Genomic DNA, 26629 nt, shown 5'->3' with positions numbered 1-26629 from the left:
CAGGTATTCTAGCGAAAAAATGCAGACAATAAGTACTAAACAGATAAGAAAATTAGATATGTTAGAAGGGAAACAGGAGTGAGGAGGGGTTGGGTTCCAACATAAGCATAGTGGTGGGAGAGCCTCACTCACTAAGAAGATACAAGGATACTGCTACGTCTGGGAGGAGCGTGTCAGCTAGAAGTGTCAGACACGTTGGAGGGAGAGGGAGAGCAAGGAGGCCATTGTGACTGGAGCAGGGAAGTGGGGGAAGAGGTTAAGGAGGTTATGGGTGGCTAGATTCCATGCGGCCTTATAGTCGCTGTAAAAATTAGGTTTTTACTGTGAGTGAAATGGGAAGCCTTTGCTGGGTTTTAAGCAGGCGGGGGGTGGGGGTATACTGTTTATGTCTTTTAAGCATCTCTCTGGCTGCAGTGTGAAAAGAAGTGAAATCAAGAAGCTATTGCAATAATTCAGGCGAAGCATGATGGTGGTTTGGACTATGGTGGCAGGTGTGAAAGTCATAATACTAATATTTGTTTAATTCAAGTTGCGGCATTAATTATGGTTTGTATCGTATGCATCACTAACATGCTTCTGCGGTGGGTTTTTGCAGCCTCGATTTCAGGGACCGGGAAGGAGGGGAGGAGGGAGGGATGGTTTGAGGTTACCAAGGAAACAGAACATCATAGATGGGAAAACTTAAGAAGGTTCTAGGCTTTTAGGCCTCTGGCGCAGCAATAATTCTCTGGCCGACCCCACCAGCCGCTTCCCAAAGATCGTGCGCAACAGGCTAGGGTGGGAGCCTATGGAAAGCACAGGACTTTCGCAAAGCGAGACAAGCGCATTCCGGGAATCGTAGTTCTGCGCCCCTACGCAGGCGCAGTGGTCTCCAGTTGGCTTGCGCGCGCAGCTCCTGCAGGACCAGCTTCTAGAAGCTCATTGCGGTAGCGTTGGTCCTGACTGCGGGTCGTGTTGCAGGTAGTTGTTGACCCGGGCCCCTAGTTTGGGTGCCGCGGCCAGGTCGCCGGCCCCGAGGGTGCACTTGGGGCGGAGCGGGGCAGAGGGCATCCGACCGACCTCGCTGTGCGCTCCCAATGCTGCAGCTCCTGTGGGAGGTGGGCACTCTCTTGAATGACGGAGCTCTCCTCCATCCCCTCCCTGCGCCTGGGGTCTTGCAACTTCGGTACTTTTTACATTTTGCGCGGGAAAATTCCTTGTTTTGTGTGCGTGGGGTGGGGAGGAGGCTGTTCCTTGTATTGCAGGACGTTTAGCAGCTTTCCTGGCTCTACCCACTAAGTACCAGTAGCACCGCTTCTCCCCAGTTGTGATAACCAAAATGTCTTCAGACATTGCCAATATCCTCTGTGAGGCAAATCCCCACCAGCCCCGTTTGACAAATTCTTTTTGCCTGCGTCACATTTTCGCGGTGCCTCTGTTGTAAGCTCCCTGGAGATCAAGACGAATGTCTTACTCTCCGCAGAGTCCCAGGTGCCCAGCACGGCGCCAGGTACCCGGTAGGTGCCATGTATTTGGCAGAGGAATAAAATGACGTCATGCATACGGTGGGCCAGGTTCCGTGCTCGGAGGTGGGTAATTATTGTTTCTATAGTTGCAGTTGGAGGAGAGTGCCCTGTTACTTGCCGCATGTAGCACATCTCAGGCTGTATTGTCATTTTCTGGGTGCTCTGTGAGGGTGGGGACCCTGTCTGACCTGTCCACGCCTACCTCCGTAGTGCCTCGTTCCCAACTCATAGGTGTTCAGTTTTTTGTAGAATGAACAAATGCATGCAACATGGGACATCATGCTCTCTGCAAAAGAGCACTTGGGGATCAGAGAAAGCTTCATACAAGAGGTGTCAGTTAAAAGGAGTCAAGGTTTAATGAAGAAACATTTGGTGGGAGAGGGAAAGAAACCAGCATTCCAAGGAGAGGGAAGGCTCCACTGCAAAGGATGGAAGCAGATAGAGTGTCTGGGAATGGGGAGATACTTCTTTATGGCTGTAGTATCCATCAGGGGCTGCTAGAACTCAAGAGATGAGGTCATCAGAGCAGGGTCTAGATAACCATGCATATCCTCTGCCTTTGAATTTTATCTTGAGACAGTGGGAGGGATACCTATTAGGAGGAATCCTTTGGCTCCAGTGTGAGGTTGGATTGGAGAAACCTGTACATAGGTTCTTAGGAAATAAAACTGCCTTGGTTATTGATTATGTGAGAAATTTTAGAGGCAAATATGAAACCAGGTTTCTGAGTTGAGCAGCTGGTGGGAAATGCATGGCCACTCACTGAGAGAGAGCAGGAAATATTAAATAGGTTTGTGACTGGATCGTCTTGTAGCAGTGAGCCTTTTCTGATCAGTTTTGCTTATGAGGAGTATTTAGTCTGAAGAAACTTTTCTTGGAGGGTGCCTTTAATTACCCTTAAGAAACTCAACTTTTCACCTTTAAGTAAAATTATTCTTTTAATATGGTAGTTGGGCAGGGCTGTTGCAGGCCTCTGAGAGTATGTGTATATACTATATACATGTATCTGAACCAAACCAAGAGCAATGTTTTCAGGATTAACCATTTATTTCACTTACTTAATATCTTATATTTCTTGATAGTTTCTGCAAGACCATGAACTGAATCCTTGGAACTCTTGATACTTTGCTGTGTATAGACCCTGTTGGTGGACTGTACAGATATTCAACTAGAGTCTAAAGGGGACTGAAGTCCTGTTGGTGATACACATTGCAAGTCGTGGTACCCTGGAACATGATGACAGCCCTTTGCCCAGAGCCTCAAACTCTGGCCTCAAGTGAACAAAACAAGATCCTAAGAATGGATACTCCTGGGAATCAAGAAGCTATTCTAAGAGGAAACTCTACTGACCCAGAGTATTTCAGACAGAGGTTCAGGTGGTTTTGTTACTCAGAAGAGGCTGGACCCAGAAAAGCCCTGAATCAACTCTGGGAGCTCTGCATTCAGTGGCTGAGACCAGACATCCACACGAAAGAACAGATTTTAAAGCTTTTGGTGTTTGAGCAATTCCTGACCATTTTGCCTGGGGAGATCAGGATTTGGGTAAAGTCACAACATCCTGAGAATAGTGAGGAAGTGGTGACCTTAATAGAGGATTTGACCCAAATGCTTGAAAAAAAGGAAGGTGAGATTTATGGAGGAAGGAGGGGTTGGGAGAGATCTCCTCGGGGTATGAGAGTCAACTCAGAAGAAAGCTATTTGCTAAAGAGACTGAGTTTGGAGGTGGGACTGGATTTTGAATCGGCCCTGCCCTTTATGTGTGGTCTTGGGCACGCTATGCAACCTCTCAGAACTTTTGTCTGTAAAAAGGGGATCCCATCTTCTCTATAGTTCTGTTGTGAGGATTAAATAAGACAAAGTATAATGCAAAGTGCATGCTCAAGAAATACTAATTTCTTTCCCCTCACCCTTGAGCAAGAGGGGACCTTAGAACACAGGAAAGAAAGACATTATCTAAAAATGTTTGCAGTCATAAGCTTATCATCCAGCCCAAACCTCACTTCTAAGCTTTAGTGTATACAGTAGCACATTTCCAATATCTGATAACGGAAATACGTTCTGCACTGTTTTGCTCTCCAAGTTAAACATATGAAATGTGACTAGTGCAAATAAGGAATTGATTTTTTAATTAGACTCCAATAGCCATATGTGGCCAGCAACTACTCTATTGACTAGTGCAGTTCCACAGCCATCCAGAGGAACAGCTGGCTTACATTTTTATAATTACATTATTGTACATTATATACAAATGTCTAAAATATAAACTATGAATTGTAATATGATTATGTCATTGTAAAGTACTGATGAAAAGACTTCTAGGGTGGCTAGCCCTTTGAGAGCATGTGGTTCAACTTTTATAAAATCCCTCTCTATAGGCTACAAATATTCCAAGTATTCCCAATATTATTTACATAAGGTTCTCAGTACATATGTGTGACAGCTTGTATTCTACTAGGAGTTCTGAGATAAATGTGGAAATAGTCTCTACCACCACAGACTTAATTTGTGGTCATGCAGCTCCTTGGTATAGCTAAAATTGGGGCTTCCTGACTCCTTTCTGACTGGACTGTCACTGCAACACGGTACTTCTACAAAATTAGGGCCTCTGTGTGGAGGCCCCTGCTGTAAAGAAGTTCATGAATTGATTGCTCTAGCTTTCAGTAAGATAGAACAGTTTCCTTAGAATAATCCCTCTTTTCTCTCTGCAAAATTCTGATGCTTCATTTCTATTGATTGCCTAAACAATAGGCTACCTAAAATTCTTTTCATAAGAAAGTATAATTTTAAAAAGTACTTTTCCCTTATTAGAAGAATTGCTGTTAACATTTTGGGGTGCTTACTACATGTAGTTCGTAGGTTCAGGTTCCTGATTTCCGTATTTAGGAATCTTGGGCACTCCAGAGGTGGAGTCAGCTCATTTAATAAATGACTCTTGTGCAAGACATTGTGGTAGGATTATGAAGAAAATAAATTAATACATAAAATAAATAGGCTTTTCCCTTACTACAGCTTATAAAGATTTTAAAATAATTATGCAAATTAAGTACATTAAACTGTGGTGTATGGAATGAACAAAATCAGTTTTTTGTGAGCTTTGGAATTGATATTTTACAGAGTAGGGGGAAAAGGCTTGGGTTTTAATAGGAAACTACATGATGTGTCTGTTCTTTCTGTTTTAAAAAGTGGAAGAAACTTTTTTCTGTTTCTTACGACCTTTTTCTCCAGACACATATATAAGAACTTCTAGTCTGAGGAATCCATTTGAAAGACTGGACTGTTTTTTTCCACTTTTCTTAGATCCAGTTTCTCAAGAGTCTGTTATTTCCCAAGAAGAGAGCCCTGAAGAAGATAAAATGGTTTCTGTCCTTCCTAGTCCTAAATCCGGGGTAAGCTTTCCTCTCACTGGTTTTCATTCATTCCAAAGTGAATACTTGCTGAGCTCCTACTGAGTGGTATAACAATGCTAGATGGAATAATTAAGACAATCTCCTTTTCTTCACATTCCTCACATTCTTTGGGGTCATTTTTCACATGCTCTTTTATCAGGAGAATTTGTCACAAGTTTGACTCTAATAAAAACAAAAAAAGTTATTTACTAAAATTCAACAGTTGTTCCTGATAAAATTAGGTGAAAATCAAATGATATTTCCTAACATGATTAAAAAAAATCCCCATCTGGATGGTATTGGAAATAAAATGTTTAACCTTATTGCTGTTAATGAGGATTTTCTGAATATTCTAGCCAATGCTAAGTAAGATAAGAAAGAAGTGAGGTAAGTATTGGTATGAAAGATAATATTGCCTACTTGGAACACCTCAGAGAATCAACTGAACAAGTACTGAAACTCATGTGATAGTTGAGAAAGGTAGCTGGTTACAAATCAATAAATTTGCTATATATAATAATTTTACCAGTTAGGAAAAAAATTTCTTATCAAAATAGTGAGTAATAGTGCTATATAGTAGGCTGATCATGGCTCCCCAAAATATGTTTACTTCCTAATCCCTAGAGCCTGTGAATACCACTTTGATTTGGAAGAAAGGTCTTTGCAAATGTGATTGAGTTAATGGTTTTGAAATGAGGAAATTATCCTGGATTGTACGGGTGAACCTTAAATGCCATCACAAGTGTCCTTGTAAGAGAGAGACAGAAGGTGCTTGAACACAAAGCAGGAGAAAGCCATGTGAAGGTTGGAGAGGCAAGGCTGCGAACCAAGGAATGCCAAGGAATGCTGCAGCCACCAGGAGCTGGAAGAGGCAAGGGACAGATTCTCCCTCAGCCTCTGGAGGGAGTGAGCTCTGCCAGCACTTTAATTTCAGACTTCTGGCCTCCAGAATTGTGAGAGAATAAACGTCTTTTAAGCCACCAAAGTTGTGATTTGTTTTAGCACCCATCGGAAGCTAATACAAGTGCTTCTAGCCACTCTGTTATACTGCCTCTCAAAATGCAATGCAGAGGATCATATAGAAAGTGTGTTTTAATGAGTCATGGTGCTTGCTTGTAATTTTGGAGTAATTGTGAGTATGTTATTGAATATAGATTATGTTTGTCAATGGAAATTAAAATTTGGAATGTAGTCACTGATGTTGCTCATATGTTTAATTATTGCCTGTAAGTTTACATGAATTCTGTGAATTGGGGTTTAGGAATGTAATTTGTATCCTTCATTTAACATTTTTCTGTGAATCCAAGAAATCAGTGTGGTGGGGTGAACTTGATCAATGTTAGATATTCCAGATAAAGCATTTCACACCAGGGACTAAATGGAGAAGCAGGGATGTGTTATAATGTTGTTTTGGATCACTTGTAATAGTCATGTAATAGCTACCTCGTAACTTGCTTTAGAATCCTTAAAAACTTAAGTAATATCAAAACTAATACTTTATATCCTAACTGTTTCTCTGACCCCTGAGGATCTATTTGGGAATAATATAATGCCAAAAAGACTGTTTGGTGTTCTAGGAACCCATGACGTTCAAGGATGTGGCTGTGAGCTTTTCCAGAGGAGAGTGGAGGAAGCTGGAGCCTTTTCAAAAGGAACTGTATAAGGAAGTGCTGATGGAGAACTTTAGGAACCTGGAATTTCTGGGTAAGAGCATCTTCTCTTCATGATCTAGCGTCTACGCTTGGTATCTTTTTGTCCACTGTTATTGAAAGATAAATGCTATGAACTGTTTTGGGTGGGTGTGCAGGGGTGATGTGACTAATTCTAAAAATGGGTCCTGAAAATGTACTTTTCTGTAGTGTTTTCTCCAAAAAAAGAGTCCATACTTCATTGAATTGGAAATGTTTAGCATCATTGTGCTATCATGAAGGCCGTACCTTCCCCCATTTTCTCCTCAAATTCCAGTATTCATGTCTGTGTTGGATAGCATCTTCTCTCCCCTGGAGAACCAGAGGCTATGTGTGAATGTGAGAATGTCTTTGTTCTATGCAAAAACAGCAGTTTTTTAAAATATTATTTTCTCTACGAGCAGGCTTTCCAGTTTCCAAATTAGATTTGATTTCCCAGATAAAGTGGGTTGAACTGCCATGGCTGCTGGAAAAAGAAGTCTCAGAAGGCTCCAGACCAGGTGAGTTGGTGAAAAATAGACAAGGAAATTAAAACAGTTGCTTACCAAGTCATTTGGGAAGAGCTTTTGAAATGTTGGGTGATCTAGATAAATTATCATTACATTAGAAGAATGATTAGAATATATCCCTTGCTTCTTGGAATGTTCATTTTAACAGGGGAGACTGTTCATTTGGGTTCTCTGAGAAGTAGATGCCAAGACGCAATTAGCCATGCCATAGACTTACTGGAGAGAATGCCAGTGAAGGAAAATAGGGAGGGAGCTGGAAGAAGCCAGGAGATTTGTCAGAGCACACTGCAGGTCTGAAACCTGTGAATGAGAGAGGGAAAGAAGGAAGGAAGATTGGGTAGGAAGACTCTTAGACTGACATGCAATTTAAGAAAGTTTTGACAAGGCCAAAATAAAGTCCTCAAGCCAGAGTTGCCCCTCAGAGTCTTAAGTTTCACAGAAATGGGTCTGCCTAACCATCCCTGCTATACTAGTTATTGACTGGGACCAGCTGTGGGAAAGTGGCCTTGGCGTGAATGCCACGGTGGATTCATAGAGCAGGTGCTTACCTGAAAGCAGGCGCTTAGATGAGGAGATCTGAGAGGTGCATTTTTATGGATGCCATAGACAAAAATACAGACACCAAAACAAAAAGTGTAGTAATGGAATGTATTGCTATGTATGCAATGGGAAAATATAGAAGCAAGGGCTTAATTAATATTTGAGTTGAGTCTTAAAGAATAAGTAGGAATTCATCCCAAGGACAACATAGTAGTATAATTCCATTTTTGTTAAAAGGAAAAAAATGTGCATGTACCTGTGTATATCTGAAAATATAGATGCATATGGACTTTTAACATCTAGGGAGCATTCATGTTAATGCTGGTTATTTTTGAAGGGTTATATTATTTTCTTTATCCTCCCCTTATTAAAATTTAACAATATATAATATATACATTAAAAAACAATTATATATCAGTACCTTGGCTTTTTTTTTTTTTAATTCACTTTGTTCTGTTCCATCTTCACCATTCGTTTCAGTCAATCTATTGGCTGTTTGCAGTATAGTTACACAAATAAAGGACAGCAATTGTCTTATGTTTATAAGTAGTAGTATTTGGGAGAATAGTTTCAAAGATGCATTCTTAAAAAAGTTTTTAGTAAAATCTAGCAGCATTGATATATACATGTTCCTCCCCTCTAAGATGCTTATGTAAAAGAAGCATCATTTAGATGTGCAGCTTGAAAAAGTCTTTTATAACAGACTGGAGAAAAAGTTTTTGACAGATAAAGTACAGTTAATAGCTGTAATTTATAAAAAAACTCATGCAAATCAGTAAGGAACACTGAGTCTGTTAGAAAAATGAAGAACTTGAGCAGATAACTGACAAAACTAAGAATAACTGACAAATTTAAATAGCTGTGAACGTGAAAAAAATGTTCCAACTCACTGGTCAACAATGAAATGTATATTTAAAGCAACAATACTATTTAAAGAAAGATCATTTGACTAGAGATGAGTAGTCAGGTGCTTCTCATCATGCGTCACGTGATGTTATAAATTTTCTCTCCCTTGTTTCACTAATTCTACTTTTATGACTTCTGAGGAAATATTAATCATTTGATAAAATTCAATAAGGGAATAACTAAGTAAACGAATATATGAAATATTAATATTAATATATAATGGATTATTACATAACTAAAATTATCTTTATGAAGAATTACCAATGAGATGGGAAAGAATTTGAATCAAAAAAGTAAAACTATATATTATGCATAGTTTTTTAATTCTAAAATGAGCAATTTCTAGAAGGAAATAGAATTTTTAACAATAGTTAACTTCTGGGTGATAGGATTTTGTGTTTTATAGTCATCTGTTTAAAAAATAGTTTTACAAAAGTGACAGTATGGTCTCATGATTAAGGGCTAGGCTGAGTGATGTAGTTAATGAATGAATTCAGAGTTCTGAGAAGGGCTTAAATAGTATAGTATTGGAGAAAGCTCTGTGGAAATTGTGAGATTTGAACCCTAGGCCCTGTCAAATTTGTATGTTTGTGATAGTGAAGTGGTGTGAGACTGCTTTCTGGGTAGTATAAAATGTTAAAAGACTAAAAGAATCAGATTGAAAATGCTGTAGTATACTAGGGACAGTAAATGGATGCCTGGTGAGAGTATTCATAAGGGGCCAGACTGGTAACCGTTGAAAGTCTAACATAAGTGGTGTTGTATTAATATATCTGTGATGTGACTAATGTCTATAAACTTAGTGCTATTTGACTGTTTTGAGGAGCGGCAGTATGGTACAGGGATCAGAAGCCTGGGCTTTGGTGTCAGACTAGGTTAAAAATCTGTCACTGCCACTTGTAATACATGTGACCTTCAGCAAGCTACTTTCTATGTGCCTAGTTGTCACATCCATAAAACAGGGATAATAAATAGGGTTATTGTGAAGAGTAAGTGAAATACAAGTAAAGTACATGATATGGGACCTGGCATTTGTTACGTATTCAGTAAATATTGCACTATTATCATCGTACTATCATTACTGTTTGAAAAAAAGAATAGACTGGATAGAGGGAGAAGAAGTTTGAACCTCTTACGGAAATTTGAATGAGGGCAAGAACTTGCATTTCTAACTATAAAGCATAAACTTCATCTTCCTCAATAGTTTTCCTAACCCCTATATTTACCTACATTCCCTATATCTACCTTTTCCCGTCGCTGTTTTATCAGACTATTTGAGAACTGTCCGAGCCATATTCTTCATAGTCATTACTGTCTGTATTCCTATTTCAATTCCAAATACAGCAGCTTCCTTTATTGTAAACGGGAAATATTCTGTGTTATTTCTTTTAGAGTGTGATCCTAGAGGTGAATTGAAGGAATCTGTTCGAAATCAAGATGTTCTTGTGGAAGAATCGACTTTAGATAAAATAATAGAAAGATACCTGATGGGTGGTGATTATGACTTGATGGGAGAATCCTGGAAATGTTATGGCAGATTAGAGGAGGATCGTAGTGATAAGGAATATTCTCAAGTAACAGGCCCACAAAAGAAAACTCATGGGAGAGGCAGTAAGGGTGAGGAATTTGATCCTGCAAAAGGCCCCTTTGGAAGTAATTTCAAAGAAACTTCGGATATAATTAAACATCTGAGAGTCTACTTGAGGAAGAAATCTCGGAGGTATAATGAATGCAAAAAACCCTTTAGTTTTCATTCAGACCTTATTCTGAACCGCAAAGAACACACTGGAGAAAAGCCACGGAAATATAACGAAGGCAGGAAAGTTTTAAGTCACTCTTCATCTCTTGCTGAACATCAGAAACATCAGAAAATTCATTTGGGGGATAAATCCCAGAAGTGTAGTAACTGTGGGGTAACCTTTACTCAAAGCTCATCCCTTGCTAAGAGAAAAACCTCTATATGTGAGAAATGTCGGAAAGATGAATATCAGGATGCAACCTTGAATAAAGATGAGGGACTGGAGACTGGAGAAAAAACCCATAAATGTAGCAAATGTGGAAAAGCCTTTGGCTATAGTGCCTCACTAACCAAACACAGGAGAATTCATACTGGGGAAAAACCCTACATGTGCAATGAATGTGGAAAAGCTTTCAGTGACAGTTCATCCCTCACACCACATCACAGAACTCATAGTGGAGAGAAACCCTTCAAATGTGATGATTGTGGAAAAGCTTTCACCCTAACTGCCCACCTCATTAAACATCAGAGAGTTCACACTGGAGAAAAACCCTATAAATGTAAAGAATGTGGAAGACCCTTTAGTGACAGTTCATCTCTTATTCAGCATCAGCGAATTCATACTGGAGAAAAACCCTATACATGTAACAATTGTGGAAAATCCTTTAGTCATAGCTCATCCCTTTCCAAGCATCAGAGAATTCATACTGGAGAGAAACCCTATAAATGTGGTGAATGTGGGAAAGCCTTTAGACAGAATTCTTGCCTCACCCGACATCAGAGAATTCACACTGGAGAGAAACCATACTTATGTAATGATTGTGGGATGACTTTTAGCCATTTTACATCTGTAATATATCATCAGAGACTTCATTCAGGAGAAAAACCCTACAAGTGTAATCAGTGTGAGAAAGCCTTCCCTACCCATTCACTCCTTAGTCGTCATCAGAGAATTCATACTGGTGTAAAACCTTATAAATGTAAAGAATGTGGGAAATCCTTCAGTCAGAGCTCATCTCTTAATGAACATCATCGAATTCATACTGGAGAGAAACCCTATGAATGTAACTATTGTGGAGCAACCTTTAGTCGAAGCTCAATCCTTGTAGAACACCTGAAAATTCATACTGGAAGAAGAGAATATGAATGTAATGAATGTGAGAAGACATTTAAAAGTAACTCAGGCCTCATCAGGCATAGGGGATTTCACTCTGGAGAGTAATTCTTGGGCTGTAGTAAGGTGGGGGGAAATTTAGTCAGAATTGTCCATTATTAGTAACCTGGGATGTAAATTACCACAGCATTGATCGGTAGCTGCAACTTTTGATGGTTTGGCGGCTAGGAAAAATTTACTTTTTCCCTTTCACCCCTCTTTGCAAGGATGTCAACTTTCGGTAGATAGGGCTGGTAAAGTGATGTGAAAAGTGAAAGTAGTATGAGATGTGAAATGATTCTAAAAGACCAAATGTGAATTTAAAAAGTGTGTGGGGGCGGAGGTGGTGGGAGGGGTAGGGTGTTGGTGTCCAGGACCTACCTTTTTAACTACTTTTCGTCAGAAGATTTCCCTTCTAGCTTCGCTAGCTTCCCCTTCCACTACCAGGTAGTGTAATAGAAAGAGAACTTGAGTGGAGTCAGATGACCAGGGTTCTGCCCCAGTTTGCTGAGCAACTTGCGATATAACCTTGGGGAATTCATTTGACCTTTCTGAATGTCACTTTCTGAACTGGTAGAATGAAGGGGTGGGACTAATAATTTCTAACTTTTTTTAAAAAAATACCTCATGTTTTCTGGAGCTGTGGAAATAAGTTAAACATTTTTGACCCATTAGAATTTTCAGGTTTAGTAGAAAATTACTCGTTTAGGATACTGAACTTTGGTGTAGTGAGAATGCAGTATATTTTTTGAATACTTGATGCCTTGAATACTTGAATATTTGATGCTAAAAAATGGTATAAACAGGAACTAGTCAGTGAAGCTCAAACAAGTTTGCCTTCAGGGAATGTTTTAATTGGACAAAGCACCCCAACCTATTTTTCCTTTGGGCACTGGCTAAGGGGACAGGGAATCTAGAGGGCAGACACCTGAGCCATCTCAGACATGAGAGTTACAGTCCTAGGAAAACAGCTTGGGGGGTAGGGGGTGGTGGGAGGAAATGGGTGCTGAAAACAGGTATCTGGACGGATTGCCTTTTGCAAAATAGAGTTCTATTTAAAAAATTTTTTTCTATGCTAAGTACAGCTTCCTGTAATTGGAGTGTATACATTCTCTATGGTGAGGGTCACAAGCTAAAATTGGGCCCTTTGACGTGTTTTAGTTGGTCTGCGTGGTAAGGTAGGGGTGTGTGTGTGTGTGTGTGTGTGTGTGTGTGTGTGTGTGTGTAATTAGTTGCCACCATTTTAAAAATAGGAAATGTTATACCAAAAAAAAAAAAGCTTGTCTTAAAAAATGTAAGAGCTGACAACACTGGGCCCATATTTCAGTGGGGCAGTCAGCTGGTTTTAGGTAGCAGCTGCTACCTTTCGATAGGGAATCTACTCTTCTATTGCCAAGTTCTCTCAGTTATGTAACCTGACTTAACAACGGTAAGAATTGGATATTCTGATCCCCTGCCATCTGGAAAATCCATAGCCTAAAATCTAAAGAGATTACTAATATTAAGTAAAATTCAGGAAAAGAATGTAGAAATGATACAGAATAAATCTTCAGTTAAGTTTTCTGTTGGGAGATTATAGACCTCAGAGGAATATACAGATATTAGTAAACTATTCCTTACTAATTTCATTGGTGGAGCCTGAAGAAGTTTCTAATTGTGAAAAAGGAACTGAAAACTCTTAAGTCAGGTAGGTTTGGGTCTGAGGTCATACGGTTCTGGAGGAGCCCCACTGATTTAGCTGTGATACCAAGTTCCTAAAGGTGAAATTTGAGGCAGTGTCTCTAAAAAGAGAACTAAACCAGAAAACTTTTGGCTTAGCGAGGTGAAGAGATCCTTAATGCTCATCTGAGACTCAGCAATATTTGCTGTGATTTGAGTGGGTTTAGGTTTGCATTGCTACCTCTGGGTGATATTTTTTGGTTTCTTGTGCCCTCACTGCCCCACAGACTGTAGTTTAAATATTGCTGTGTGATAAATTGATCTGCAAACTTATTGCTAAATAGACCAACCAGAGTCATTTAGCCATGAAAGGAATATGGCTTATGAGAATCATTTACTATGATTTAAGTTTTTCTCTTGGAAAAGATATAAACCCTGGTTTGTTTTTTACTGGAAAGATGTAGAAAGAATTAAATTTGAGAGATTATTGAGAATAGGCTTTCCCGGACATTTACTTGAAAATGACTGTGCTTTTAAAAATGTTTTAATGAATTGCTATTGAAGGAATTTCAAGTCACACAACAAGACAAGGCTTCTCCTGTCAACAAATTTACTTATTTTAGAATTCTTTTTTAATATGGTAAAATATACATAACATAAAATTGACCATTTTAACCGTTTTGGGGTTTATAATTTGGTGGCATTAAGTACATTCACATTGTTGTGCATTTGTCCCACATTTATCTCCAGAACTTTTTCCATCATCCCAAACTGAAACTCAACTCATTAACCAATAACACCTCAGTCTCCTCTTCCCCAAGCCTATGGTAACGACTATTCTTTCTTTCTCTTTGGAATTTGACTCTTCTAAGTACCTTATATAAATGGATTCATTCAATATTTGTCATCATGTGTCATGCTTGTTTCACTTAACATAGTGTTTTTAAGGTTCATGTAGCATGTGTCAAAATTTCATTCCTTTTTACGGCTGAATAATATTCCATTGTATGTATATACCACATTTTGTTTATCCATTCATCTGTTGATGGACATTTAGGTTATTTTCACCATTTGGGCTGTTGTTAACAATACTGCTATGAACAGTGGTGTACAAATATGTTTGAGTCCCTGCTTTCAGTTCTTTTAGGTAAATATCTAGAAGTGGAATTGGCTGGAAGTCCGCAAGATTTCATCCTTACAGTGTATAACAGGATCTCCTTTTTAAAGGCTGAATAATATTCTATTGTATGTAGATGCCACATATTTTTTTATCCATTCCTCCATCGATACACATTTAGGTTGCTTGTACTTCTTGGCTGTTGTGACTAATGCTGCAATGATCAGTGATGTGTAGATACTCTTTGAAATCTGTTTTCAGTGTTTTGGATAATATACCCAGAAGCAGGATTGCTGAATTATATTAAAATTCAATTTTTAGCTTTTTGAGGAGCCTCCATGCTCTTTTTCCACAGCAGCTGTACCATTTTACATTCCTGCCAATGGTACACAGGGTTTCAGTTTCTTTACATCCTCACAATACTTAACCATTTTCTGTATTTTTGATAGAGGCCATCCTAACATGTATGGTTTTGATTTGCGTTTCCCTGATGATTAGTGATGTTGAAAATCTTTTCATATGCTTGTTAACCATTTGTATGTCTTCTTAAGGGAATTGTCTATTCAAGACCTTTGCCCCTTTTTAAATCGAGGTTTTTTTGTTTTTCTCTTCTTGAGTTGTAACTGTATTTAATATATTCTAAATATTAATCCCTTGTCAAATTTATGGTTTGCAAGTATATACTCCCATTCCATTGGTTCCATTGGTTGCCTTTTCACCGCACTGATTGTTTCCTTTGCTGCACAGAAGTTTTTAAGTTTGATGTAGTCCCACTTGCCTTTTCTTTTTTTTTTTTTTGCCTGTGCTGTTGGTGTCATGTTTAAGAAATAATTGCCAAATACAATGTCATGAATTTCCCCCCATGTTTACTTTTAGGAATTTTATAGTTTCAGTTCTTACATTTAGGTCTTTAATCCATTTTGAGTTCTTCATATGTTGTGTAAGATAAGGGTCCATCTTCATTCTTTTGTCTGTGGATATCCAGTTTTCCCAACACCGTTTGTTGAAGAGTCTGTCCTTTCCACATTGTGTAGTCTTTGCACACTTGTTGAAGATGTTTGGCCATATATACCTAGGTGCATTTCTGGGCTTATTATTCCATCAGTCTATATGCCTGTATGCCAGTACCATACTGTTTTAATTACTGTAGCTTTATAACATGTTTTGAAATCAGGATGTATGAATTCTCTAGCATTTTTCATTTCTCTTGGGTTTTTTGTGTGTTTTTTTGGGTGGGGGAGGCTGCTATTTAGGGCCCTTTATTTTAGGATAATTTTTTCTATTTCTGCAAAAAATGTCATTGGCATCTTTGTAGGAATTGTGTTTGGGTAGTGTGAACGTTTTAACAATATTGTCTTCCAATCCATGAACATGGGATGTCTTTCCATTTATTTGTATCATCTTTTAATTAATCCATGTTTTGTACTTTCAATGTTCAAATCTTTCACTTGGTTAAGTTTATTTCTAAGTATTTTATAATATTTGATGATATTGTAAGTGGAACTATATTCTTAATTTCTCTTTTGGATTGTTTGTTCCTATAACTTTGCCGTATTTGCTTATTAATCCTAACAGTTTTCCTGTGGAATCTTAATGTGTTTTTTTAACATATAGGCATACCTTGGAGATATTGTGAGTTCAGTTTCAGACCACTGCAATTAACTAAATATCACAGTAAAGTGATTCACATGAATTTTTTGGTTTCCAAGTACATAATGAAAGCTGTGTTAAAGCTATATAGTGTAGTAAGTGTGCAATACCATTAGGTCTAAAAAAATGGGCATACCTTAATTAAAAAATACTTTATTGCTAAAATATGTTAGCCATCATCTGAACCTTTGGTGAGTTGTACTCTTTTTGCTGGTGGTGGGTCTTGCGTCAGTGTTGGTGGCTGTTAACCTTTGCTGAAGGTTAGGGTGGCTGTGGTAGTTCTTAAAATAAGGCAACAATGAAGTTTGCCACATGAGTACTCTTCCCTTCATGAATGATTTAGCATGTGATGCTGTTTGATAGCATTTTACCCACAGTAGAACTTTCAAAAATCGGAGTCAATCCTCTCAAACCTTGCTGCTGCTATATCAACTAAGTTTATGTAATATTCTAAATTCTTTGTTGTCATTTCAACAGTCTTCACAACATCTTCACCAGGAGTAGATTCCATCTCAAGAAACCACTTTCTTTGCTCATCCATAAGGAGTAGTTCCTCATCTGTTAAAAAGTTTTGTCATGAGATTGCAGCAGTTCAGTCACATCTTCTATTTCTAGTTCTCTTGCTTTTTCCACCACATCTGCAGTTACTTCCTCTACCGGAGTCTTGAACCCCTTAAAGTCCTTTGTGAGAATTGGAATCAACTTCTTCCAAACTCCTGTTAATGTTGATATTTTGACCACAAATCACGAGTGTTCTCTTGAATGGCAGATCCTTCTTAAGTGGTTTTTTATTTACTTTGCCCAGATCCAGCAGAGAAATCACTATCACAGGTCTAGCCTTACAAAATATATAAGACTTGAAAGTCAAAATTACTCCTTAATCCATGGGCTGCAGAATGGATGTGGTGTTAATAGGCATGAAAACAACATCACTCGTATACCTCCATCATAGCTCTTAGGTGACTAGGTACATTGTCAGCGAGCAGTAATATTTTGGAAGGAATCTTTTTCTGAGCAGTAGGTCTCAATAGTGAGCTTAAGATACTTAGTAAACCATGTTATAAACAGATGTGCTGTCATCCAGGCCTTGTTGTTCCATGTTTAGAGCACACGCAGAGTAGATTTAGTATAATTCTTAAAGGCTCTAGGATTTTCGGTATGATAAATGAGCATTGGCTTCAACTTAAAGTCATCAGCTGCATTAGTCCCAAACAAGAGAGTCAGCCTATCCTTGTTTTCTCTCACTATGAAAGTTTAGATGGCATCTTCCAACATAAGGCTGTTTTTCATCTACGTTGAAAACCTGTTGTTTAGTATAGCCACCTTCCTGCTGGGATGTGTAAAATTAGCTGCTACGAGTAGTAGGTGCATAAGAGTTTCCCTTAGGGCTTCCCTACTTGATTTTGAGTGAAGTTTGTTAAAATTCATATTCACAGAGTCAATTGCACTGCTTGTTGCCACAATTCAGGGCTTGTGTTACAAAGACCTTTTCAGCCCTTTTGAGGAGTTTGCGCTTTATTATCAGGGCAGTGGGGAACCATTGGAGGTTCTTTGTATGTGTATTGATAGAGACTTATTTTTGTTGTTGCTATTTTGTTTTGTGTTTCCCTCAGAATCATTTCTCAGGCGTGGAACTGCTTGATCAAAGGGAGAAACATTTTAAGATTCTTAAAACACACTGTCAAATTGTTTGTAAAGTGGAGCACATTCATAGGGTCTCTCCCTGTATGGAAATGTTGATATCTGTAAAGGTCTGACCTAAGGAAGCTTTTCCCAAATGAATGTTCTCGTGCTCAGTAGATTGCAACTTGCTAGCAAAATATTTCCACTCAGAGAACATTGGTGACATCTCTCTACTGGATTCTTATGGGTTCTGAGGTTGAAAGATTCTTCAGGTTGAAGTTCTCAGATGTCTCTCCCTGTAGCATGGTTCTGACAGTATACAAACTTTGCTAAATCTCTAACTTTTCTGGATATTTTCCCCATTTATATTCATGATGTTTATAGTATTTCTGTAAAATGGGATTCAGGAGAGCATTCCTCTCTAAAACAACAATTAATAGATACATATTCCCAAGTGTTTTCTGCTTTGAAGACTCTTCATTTTTCTCTCTTGATCTGACAGCATTATCAGAGCCTTCCTTTGGCTCTGTGAGCATCTTTAGGACAGTTTTAAAGTCTTTGTTTACAAGTCTGACCTCTGGACTTCCTCAGGTACGTTTTCTGTTGATTTATTCCTTTGAATGGGCCATACTTTTCCTATTCCTTTATATGCTGTGTGATTTTTGTTGTTGTTGAAAACTGGACATTTGAATATTATAATGTGGTAGGTAGCTCTGGAAATTATATTCTCCCTTTCCCCAGAGTTTGTTGGGTTTTTATTAAATTGTCTCTCTCTGCCAAGGATCAGTCTGTGGTGAATGCTTCAAGTTTTCTCAGGTTTTTTTCTGAGCCTGTCTTTGCCTGGGCAGCAGTAGTGGCTTTTTAAATACTCCTATATATGGATTTTTTTCAATGTCCAAAAAACAAATCCCAAACAGGTCCTGTCCCTGTTTTTTTAAGTCCCCTGGAAGCTACTTTAGCTAGTGGGGGTTGGAAGAATGGCAGCTTGCTTCTGTGTCTGGGCTTCCTCCATGATCAGAAGCAGCCATCCAAAGTCAGAACCCAGAAAGCTGGTATTTGGAGGAAAAGGTCTTCATTGCCCACTCTGGCTCCAGCAAGCTGAACCAGAAGTGTGGGTTCCACCTCCACAGCCATCTGCCACAGGACTGGCTGGTGGGGGATGGATAGCTGCTACTGTGCTGAAGCCTAAAATCCACCATTATCAATTACAGCTTTCTAGTCAAGATTTTCCCTTGACTGGAAAGCTACAAGTCTTAAAGTAGACTCCTGTATTTCAAAGTAATCACTTTAAATACTTTCTGCTAGTACAATTGTTATGTAGGTAGAGAGATGGATTCCTAGTGCTTCCTACTCTGCCATCTTCCCTGACGTCACTCGCCTCATGTCTTTGATTGCTATCCTTTCTGGAAGATTTCATCTTTCAACTCTGCTAAATGTTTTTGAATGCTTTATTTCTGTCGTCATACTTGTATTTCCAAGTGCATTTTCTGAGTCTCTGTTCCTTTTTTGTAATATTCTGTTTTTGTTTTATGGGTGACTTTTCTCTCTGAGGATGCTAATATAGTGTCTTTCATTGTTATTCTGCTCCCTGCATTACCTATCATTCCTCTGAGTTGTTTTTGCCTGTTTCCTACTTTTACATTGGATGTTTTCCTCTAATTGCTTGTAATCTTTATGTATTCATATTTAAGAAGAGGGCTCTAAAAAGCTGATTGGAAGGTGTTTTAGTTATAGCAGTGTTGTCCAATAGGAACGTAAAGTGAGCCACGTATGTAACTTCAAATTTTCTAGTAGCTACTTTCAAAAAGTAAAAACAGGCAAAGTTAATGATACATTTTATTTCACCCAGTATGTTAATAACATTATTTCAGCGTATAATCCGTAAAAACTTATTGGTGAGATATTATTTTTTGCACTTTCCAAAACCCAGTATTTTATATTGCAGCACATCTTGATTCAAACACTAAATTTTCATTTTAAATACTTGACCCATATTTAGATGTATAAAACTTAAGAGTTGTAAAGTAGATTGATATAATTCTTCCAAACATGCTTTGTTGTTCCTCTAAATATACTTAGTTTTCCAATAACTGGATCAACTATCAAAAAATGATTTCCCTTTGAAATTTGCATCCACATTGACAAAACTAGTCATCTTTTTACTAGAAGAATTGATTTTGAAGTAAAAGCATGTCAGTTTCAAAACTATGTTTAAGTAAATTCACCGTGTCAATTCAGTATTGATATCAAATTTCGCAAGGTTGCATAAATGGAAACAAAACTAAATTTATCAACAAACCATTCTTCACATTTGTCTTTTTTTTTTTTTTGCAGCCCATTTATACACTACTATTGATTACATTTAAATTGTATTATAAAATGTGTCAGTTTTAACTGAAATTTTTGCAGTGAGTAGGTTACAGGTTTTTCCCCATTCTAATGACCTTCAGATTTTAGCTCGTTCATATGCAGTGTGACATTAGGGAGAAACATGAATTGCACTGCCCCTTTTTGTCTTTGATTATTGAATATTTGGCCATCATTCCTTTTGTTTCAAGAAAATCCTGAATTTGAATTCCTAGTACAGGAAATGTTTGTAAAATTCTTTTATAACTCAACCAAGGAACATCTTCAATAATTCCATAAACTGGCAATGATTCTTTTATAGCATTTTCGCATATATACTGGAGAATTGTAACATCTGTATCCATGACTCGTTTTTTGGAGTCTGCTTCAGAAAATGGAGCACAGGTATTTTCAGTGTCAGACAGTGGAACAAAGCAATGAGGGAAACATTCTCTTGCTTTAAAATTCCAATATATCTGGTCTTTTAAGATAGCTGAAATCCCATTCTTATGATGGAAACAAGTTTTTCGATCTTGCTGAAATTTTTCTTTGACAGATGGAAAATTGTCAAAAATATCTATCATGAGTTTGAGTGTTTAGACAAAGAATTGACAATTCTTTGTAAATTTGGATATTCTTTGAGACAAACTATACCCAAAGTTTTTATTGGGTAGTGTTGTATTACACAACTCATTTAAAGATGAATACTTAAAATTTTTCAAATTTTTAATCAATTTATCTTTGATATGATTAGAAACTTCTTGTATTCTATAAGCAAAGTTACTTAGAGACTTAATTGAAAATTTCAATATTTGTAAATAAATGTCTTTTAAAGTTTTTTCCTCATAAATTTCTAACTGAATCACCCTAACTAAAATGACTTATTTTTATCATCTCTTCATCTAAGATTCTTTTTATTTGTGTTTATTTGTGTGTGTGCAAGAATTCAAACTGTTTCATAGCTGGCCAAGTTTACAAGCTCAAATCCTGTTAAAAATTGTTGAAGTTTTTTGTTGGAAACTTAGTTCTCATAATTTCATGGATTCTTTTTGACAATTAGGAGAAACTTACCAGACTCACTAGATCGTTGCTGAAAAATGACTAAATATTAGGTATTGTTTTAAATGTTGTCTAGTGTAATATCTTTGACACTTTGGTATACAACAAATAGCTTTTTCATTTTGCTGTGCCTGCAGTAAATTGCAATTGCCACTCATCATTGAATACGTACTGTATGCCCTCTTCCACTCTTATTTTGTTTACTGTACTAGTCATAGCACCAGCTTCTGTATTGCACTGAATGAATTCTGCCTCAGTAATATGCCTTCATTTAAAATTTAAATATTTTTATGTATTTTTTTAACCTAGAAAATAATTATAATTGAAGTAGTATCTAAGTTTATGATTATGATTTATATAGGTATTGCTATAACTTGTGCTGTCTGCATAGGTATACTTTAACTTGTGCTGTGTACATTAAATATCCAAGTAAACACATTGTGATGTTACTTCAGTGCATAGAAAACAATCATCTGAAGTGAATCAATCTATTGATACTAGATTGGTGAAGTGTTTATGTGTAATACTAGAAATAATGCACGTTCCTGTACAAGTATTACAATACAACAACAATGTCCTATGCGATAAAACAGTTAAAGTGAATTGTAGTTCTACCAAAACAATAAAGTTGTTGCTTAATGGAAAAAATATTTACTGTGGTGTTTGTTTGTTTTTTAAATCTTGAAACATTTCCAGTTCTCAGTAGTCTTAAATGGCTACCATGTTGGACAGTTGGAGCCATTTAAGAGTTGGAGTAAGCAGTCCTAGCCCCAGAGAACCCAAAAAATGAAAGTGGCTTAACTCAGTATAAGTTTATTTCCCAGGCATCCTTCCAACATTTTATTGCTTTCTAACATTTTGTAGCTGTGCCATCTGCAAAGTCCCAGAGGCAGACAAAGCAGGAACTGGAGTGTTATACATTGTTTTCAAAGCACTGGCCTGGGATAGAACCATGAGTCCCCACTGGGTCCTATAGCGAACTCACAGGGGCTTCCCAGGATATTTTGAATTTTAGGGAAACACACATATAACCATTGGACATAGCACCAACGGCTACTAGGATGTTATTTGGACCAATTTAGCAAATGGAATTGTCAGGTATTTCTTTTGGCTTGTAGGCATTGTGAAAAAATGATTGTGGTACTAAGGATGCTATAACTAGGAAAATTTGGGAAACTCTGGCTAAGAAATCACCTCTACTCACTTCCATTGTCCAGAAATCATTCGTAGTATGACCTTAACTGCAAGAGAGGCTGGGAAATACAGTGTTCCTTCGTTGTTTGCACATACGTTGCTTCTGCGACAGTCTGTCCTTCTCATCACACCCTTTCATTCACCCTATGCATAGTGCATACTTCATTTCCCTGAGGGAGACAATCCAAAGTCTGATTGGGTCAGTGTTTCCCACTCAAAGTCCAGGGTCTCTGTGTTAGAAGCTTTAGTACATGGGAACAGCAGGTCAATTTGTGGGCTTGTGATGGGTGACTGGGTGTTCACTTAGTTTTTGCCTTTCAGACCCTAAGTGTCGATGTCAAAATCATTCTTGGAGCAGTGTAACTTCTCCAGAAGGACCTCCGAATTACGCAGGGCTATAAACCTGGCTAGTGTGGAGTAGGCAGAAGAAAGCTACGTGGTGGGATGAGAGTTGGAGTTCACCCTCCTTATACAGACTTTTCCTTAATCTGTTTTCAGCCTCACATCTTGTTTCCACCCTTCCAGGGCCAGGGTACACAAGTTAGAAGCCTTTCAAGTTGTATTTGGTGAAAGATGACACCTCAGTTTTGTGTGGGGGTTATTGAGGGATGGATAAGCACCTGGCCATACAAGGTAGGAGTGGCATCTTGGGCTTAAACTGATCTTGTGTACATTTTCAAGCATTCTTTCTTTTGGGCGCCTGATTTCCACCCGACCACGTCCAGAGTACCTGATGCTTCCACCTCCTAATTCTTTCCAGATTTCATTAGTACCCTTTCAGGAGGCAGTTGGGCCTTTTTCTATGCTAATTCAATAAAAATTCTTCTACCAATATGTCTTTATATAGTATTGTTTGGGGTTACATGTCTCTTTTATATCAGCTTTATTGAGAGAATTCACATAACATTTACCTCCTTTTCAGTTTTATTGAGGTATTGAAAGAGTTGTAAGATTTAAAGTATACATGATGACTTGGTATACATTGTGAAATAATTCCCCTCACCGAGTTAACACATCCATCACCTCACACACTCACCTTTTGGGGTGTGTGTGTGTGTAAGTGTGTAAACATTTAAGTTCTGCCCTCAGGAAATTTTAGTTATATAATGCAGTGTTACTAACTACAGTCGACCATGTTTGTTTTGCCAACCTCTCTCTATTTTCCCAACCCCAGTCCCTGTTTCTATGAGATTTACATATGACTGATACCAGGCAGTGTGATACCATGCACCATTTGTCTTTCTCCGTCTGGCTTATTTCACTTAGCGTAATGCCTTCCAGTTTCAACCATATTGTCACCGATGACAGAATTTCCTTCTTTTTAAAGGCTGAATAATAATCTGTCTCATATATATATATATATATATACACACACACACACACATATATGTATATGTATATACACATACCACATTTTCTTTACCCATTCATATGTTAGCAGACACTTGGGTTGTTGTCATACTTTGACTATTGTGAATAATGCTGCAAAAAAATCACCTCCTTAAAGTGTACAATTCAGTGGTTTTGAGTATAGTCACAAAGTCGTGCAACCATCACCACTATATAATTCAAGAATATTTCCCCCTCAAAATAAATTCCATACCTATTAGTCATCAGTCCTTACTGCTCCCTGCCCCCCATCCCTGACAACCACTAATCTATTTTCTGTCTCTAAATTTGCCTCTTCTGGACATTTTATATAAATGGAATCATAGCATCTGTGGCGTTTGTGTCTGGCTTCTTTCACTTAGCATAATGTTTTTGAGATGTATTCATGTTGTAGCATGTATCAGTGCTTCATTCCTTTTTATGTCTGAGTATTCCTTTGTATAGTAACTAAACCACATTTTATCTAGTCAGCATATGGTGGACATTTGGGTTGTTTCTTTTGGCTATTATGAATAATGCTGCTATGAAACATTTGTGGACAGGTTTTCAGTTCTCTTGAGTAGATACATACCTATGAATGAAATTGCTTGTTCATGTGGTAACTCTCTATGGTTAACATTTTGAGGAACTGCCAAATTTTACATTCCCACCAGCAATGTATGAGTAAATTGGTAAAAACGATTTTTCACCTCTTTGCCATCACTTGTTATTGCCTGTCTTTTTTATTACAACCATCCTACCGGTCCCTTTAAATTTTTCTTAAAATGGAGTTTGTATATTTGTTTCTTATACTCTGTGTTGTTTTGGATAATTTTTCAGAAAAAAAGAAGGCAGACTTCTTTACCACCTTAAAATCAGAAACCCTGTAGATTTGAACTTTTTCAGTTGAGTTGGTAATACGCTATCAATCATGATATCCTGCGTGATTGTTCATCTGGGGATGTCTGTGGGATGTGATGTTGACTGTCCCTTTACTATCGAGATTTCAGTGAAAAATATTGTATGCCAGAGATATACACAAGTTCACAGAATACAAGCTTGGAATGTCTGAATTGTAGAATATCACATGCTGGAAAAAAATCATATTGTTTGATAGAATGAGTTGTATCCTATCAAATCCCATGAGCTATCTGGCAGCAGTTCTGGATTAATCTGTCAATCTAAAACATTGTGGCAAGGTTTTTAAATGTGTTAATCTGAAATACTAAACAGAGTACTGTTTTCTTTAATACTTTATTTCAAAAATACATAAATTAATTGTGCATAGATTGATAGTCAAGTGTACTTAAAATTTTTCCAAAACTCTACCAATAAGCAATCAAAAATGTAATAGGAAATAAGTCCTATTCACATTGGTGACAAAATAATAAAACACGAAGATCAGTTTAACAGGTGAGTTTAGATATGGAGCCAAGTACCTATGAATATATTAAAGATAAAAATGGATACCTATCTTACTATTGGGACGAAAATAAACTCCAGGAGACGTAGATGGGAGTGGAGGAAACATGAAGATCTGTGTTCCTTCTGTCTTCTCTTAAGTTGAAAAATATATTAATGCTTACGTGAGAGGCTTTCCCACAAAGTACGAAAATTGTGGTTGTGGATCATACAGATTTGACTTTATTTTACTTCCTCTTTCCACCCAAGCCAGGAGTTCCTAGTAATTTAGTAGCAAACAAGTTCTTGTCTTGTGGCCTACATTTTATACTGGACATGTTTTTCTTCTTTTCTAAAATTAACTTTAGTGAGGTGTAATTTACATATATGATACACACTTTTTTTAAAAAAAAAGATTTTATTGGGGAATATTGGGGAACAGTGTGTTTCTCCAGGGCAGCTCAGTTCCAAGTCCAGTTGCTGTTTTCAATCTTTAGTTGCAGGGGGGGCGCAGCCCATCATCTCATGCGGGAATTGAACTGGCAACCTTGTTGTTGAGAGCTCGCTCTCTAACCAACTGAGCCATCTCACCGCCCCATGATGCACACATTTAAGTGAACCATTTTATGAGTTTTGACAAATGTCTACCCTTATGTAATTCCTACCCCAAAAGAACTTTGAATTCACACCCCAAAAATTCTCTCTTGCCCTTTTGCAGTCATTCCCAATCCCCTATTTCCCTGCTCCATCACAGATCTAACATAAATAAAACTGTAAAATTTAGAAATAATTTATGGGAGAAAAATTTCATGACCTTGAGCTAGGCAAAGATTTCTTAGGTGAAAAACTAAAAGCACTAACCATCAAAGAAACAAAGATAAATATTACCCAAATTAAAAATATATGCCTCTGGTTTCTGGTCTGGCACTTATTGCATTTGGCAGTCGCCACTCTGTCCTAACAAGAAAAGAGTTTTAAAATTAACTTTTTAGATCTAGCAGAGAACTGAAGTCACAGGGCAAACCACTGTCCACAAAGCTGGTGAGTCAGACAGGCAGATAGAGAGAATCACTGGTTTTTGGAGTAGAAGCTTAAGAGCTGAAATCTCCATGGGAACCAGTACCAGGGTAGGAAAACAAAATTGCGGGAGGCTCAGTGTGGACAAGTTTCAGAGTTAACACCACCAGGGGGTGCCCAATCTTTGGGATGCCCATTCACTTTCCTGAGTTTTATCTCATACGTTTTACTTCCCATATATATGAGAAGGGGACACAAAAGGGCAGGGATTATTACTTTTTAATTGTATTTGTAATAGTGACTAAGTAATTTGTTCACAAGATTCTGAATTCAAAAGGTTATACAGTGTAAACTTTTTCTTAGTCCTGTCCTTCAGTCACTCCTTAGTTCTCTCCTTGGAAACAAACCATATTATCAGCAGTTGATTACATATTTGGAGAAGTTCTATATATATAAACACACTTTCTTCTCCCATGTTTTAATTGTACTACAGTTTAACCCCCTCCTCTATTTGATGGCAGAATTAATCAACAGAATCAACATCCTTATGACACTGAATCTTCTTCTACAGGGGTAATGGTACCTTTCCATATGCTGAAGTCTTTTGTGTTCCTCAGTAATGTTTTAAAGCTTTCTTCATGTAAATCTTGCCATTTCGGTAGGCTTATATATATATTCCTGTGTGTTATCTTTTTTGTAGCTGTTGTGAACGACAGACTCCTTCCTTGGTCTGTCACGTTATTAGACTCACCTGCAGTGTGGGCTGCCCT

General features: G+C 37.7%; 1 protein-coding gene across 3 annotated transcripts; it reads left to right on the top strand.

Moving 5' to 3' along the window:
• Positions 1 to 806: 806 nt before the first annotated feature.
• On the top strand, positions 807 to 21529 carry ZNF483 (zinc finger protein 483). 3 transcript variants are annotated; one of them, XM_019749542.3, is made up of 6 exons: positions 807 to 960; positions 2588 to 3129; positions 4803 to 4891; positions 6469 to 6595; positions 6984 to 7079; positions 9927 to 21529. In XM_019749542.3, the coding sequence occupies exons 2-6, from the start codon at positions 2739 to 2741 to the stop codon at positions 11492 to 11494; spliced, it is 2271 nt and encodes a 756-aa protein (XP_019605101.3). In that variant the 5' UTR covers positions 807 to 960; positions 2588 to 2738; the 3' UTR covers positions 11495 to 21529. The 3 variants fall into 3 exon arrangements, with proteins under 3 accessions (XP_019605101.3, XP_088649527.1, XP_074186927.2); XM_088793401.1 differs by lacking the exon at positions 807 to 960 and adding an exon at positions 970 to 1097; XM_074330826.2 differs by lacking the exon at positions 807 to 960 and adding an exon at positions 1017 to 1165.
• Positions 21530 to 26629: the final 5100 nt, after the last annotated feature.

The sequence above is a fragment of the Rhinolophus sinicus genome, chromosome 16 (genome assembly GCF_057876585.1).
Source record: "Rhinolophus sinicus isolate RSI-liver-muscle chromosome 16, RSI-T2T, whole genome shotgun sequence".
NCBI classification, from domain to species: Eukaryota; Metazoa; Chordata; class Mammalia; order Chiroptera; family Rhinolophidae; genus Rhinolophus; species Rhinolophus sinicus.
The sequence above is the reverse complement of the archived record's forward strand: the minus strand, read 5'-3'. Positions and strand labels throughout refer to the sequence as shown.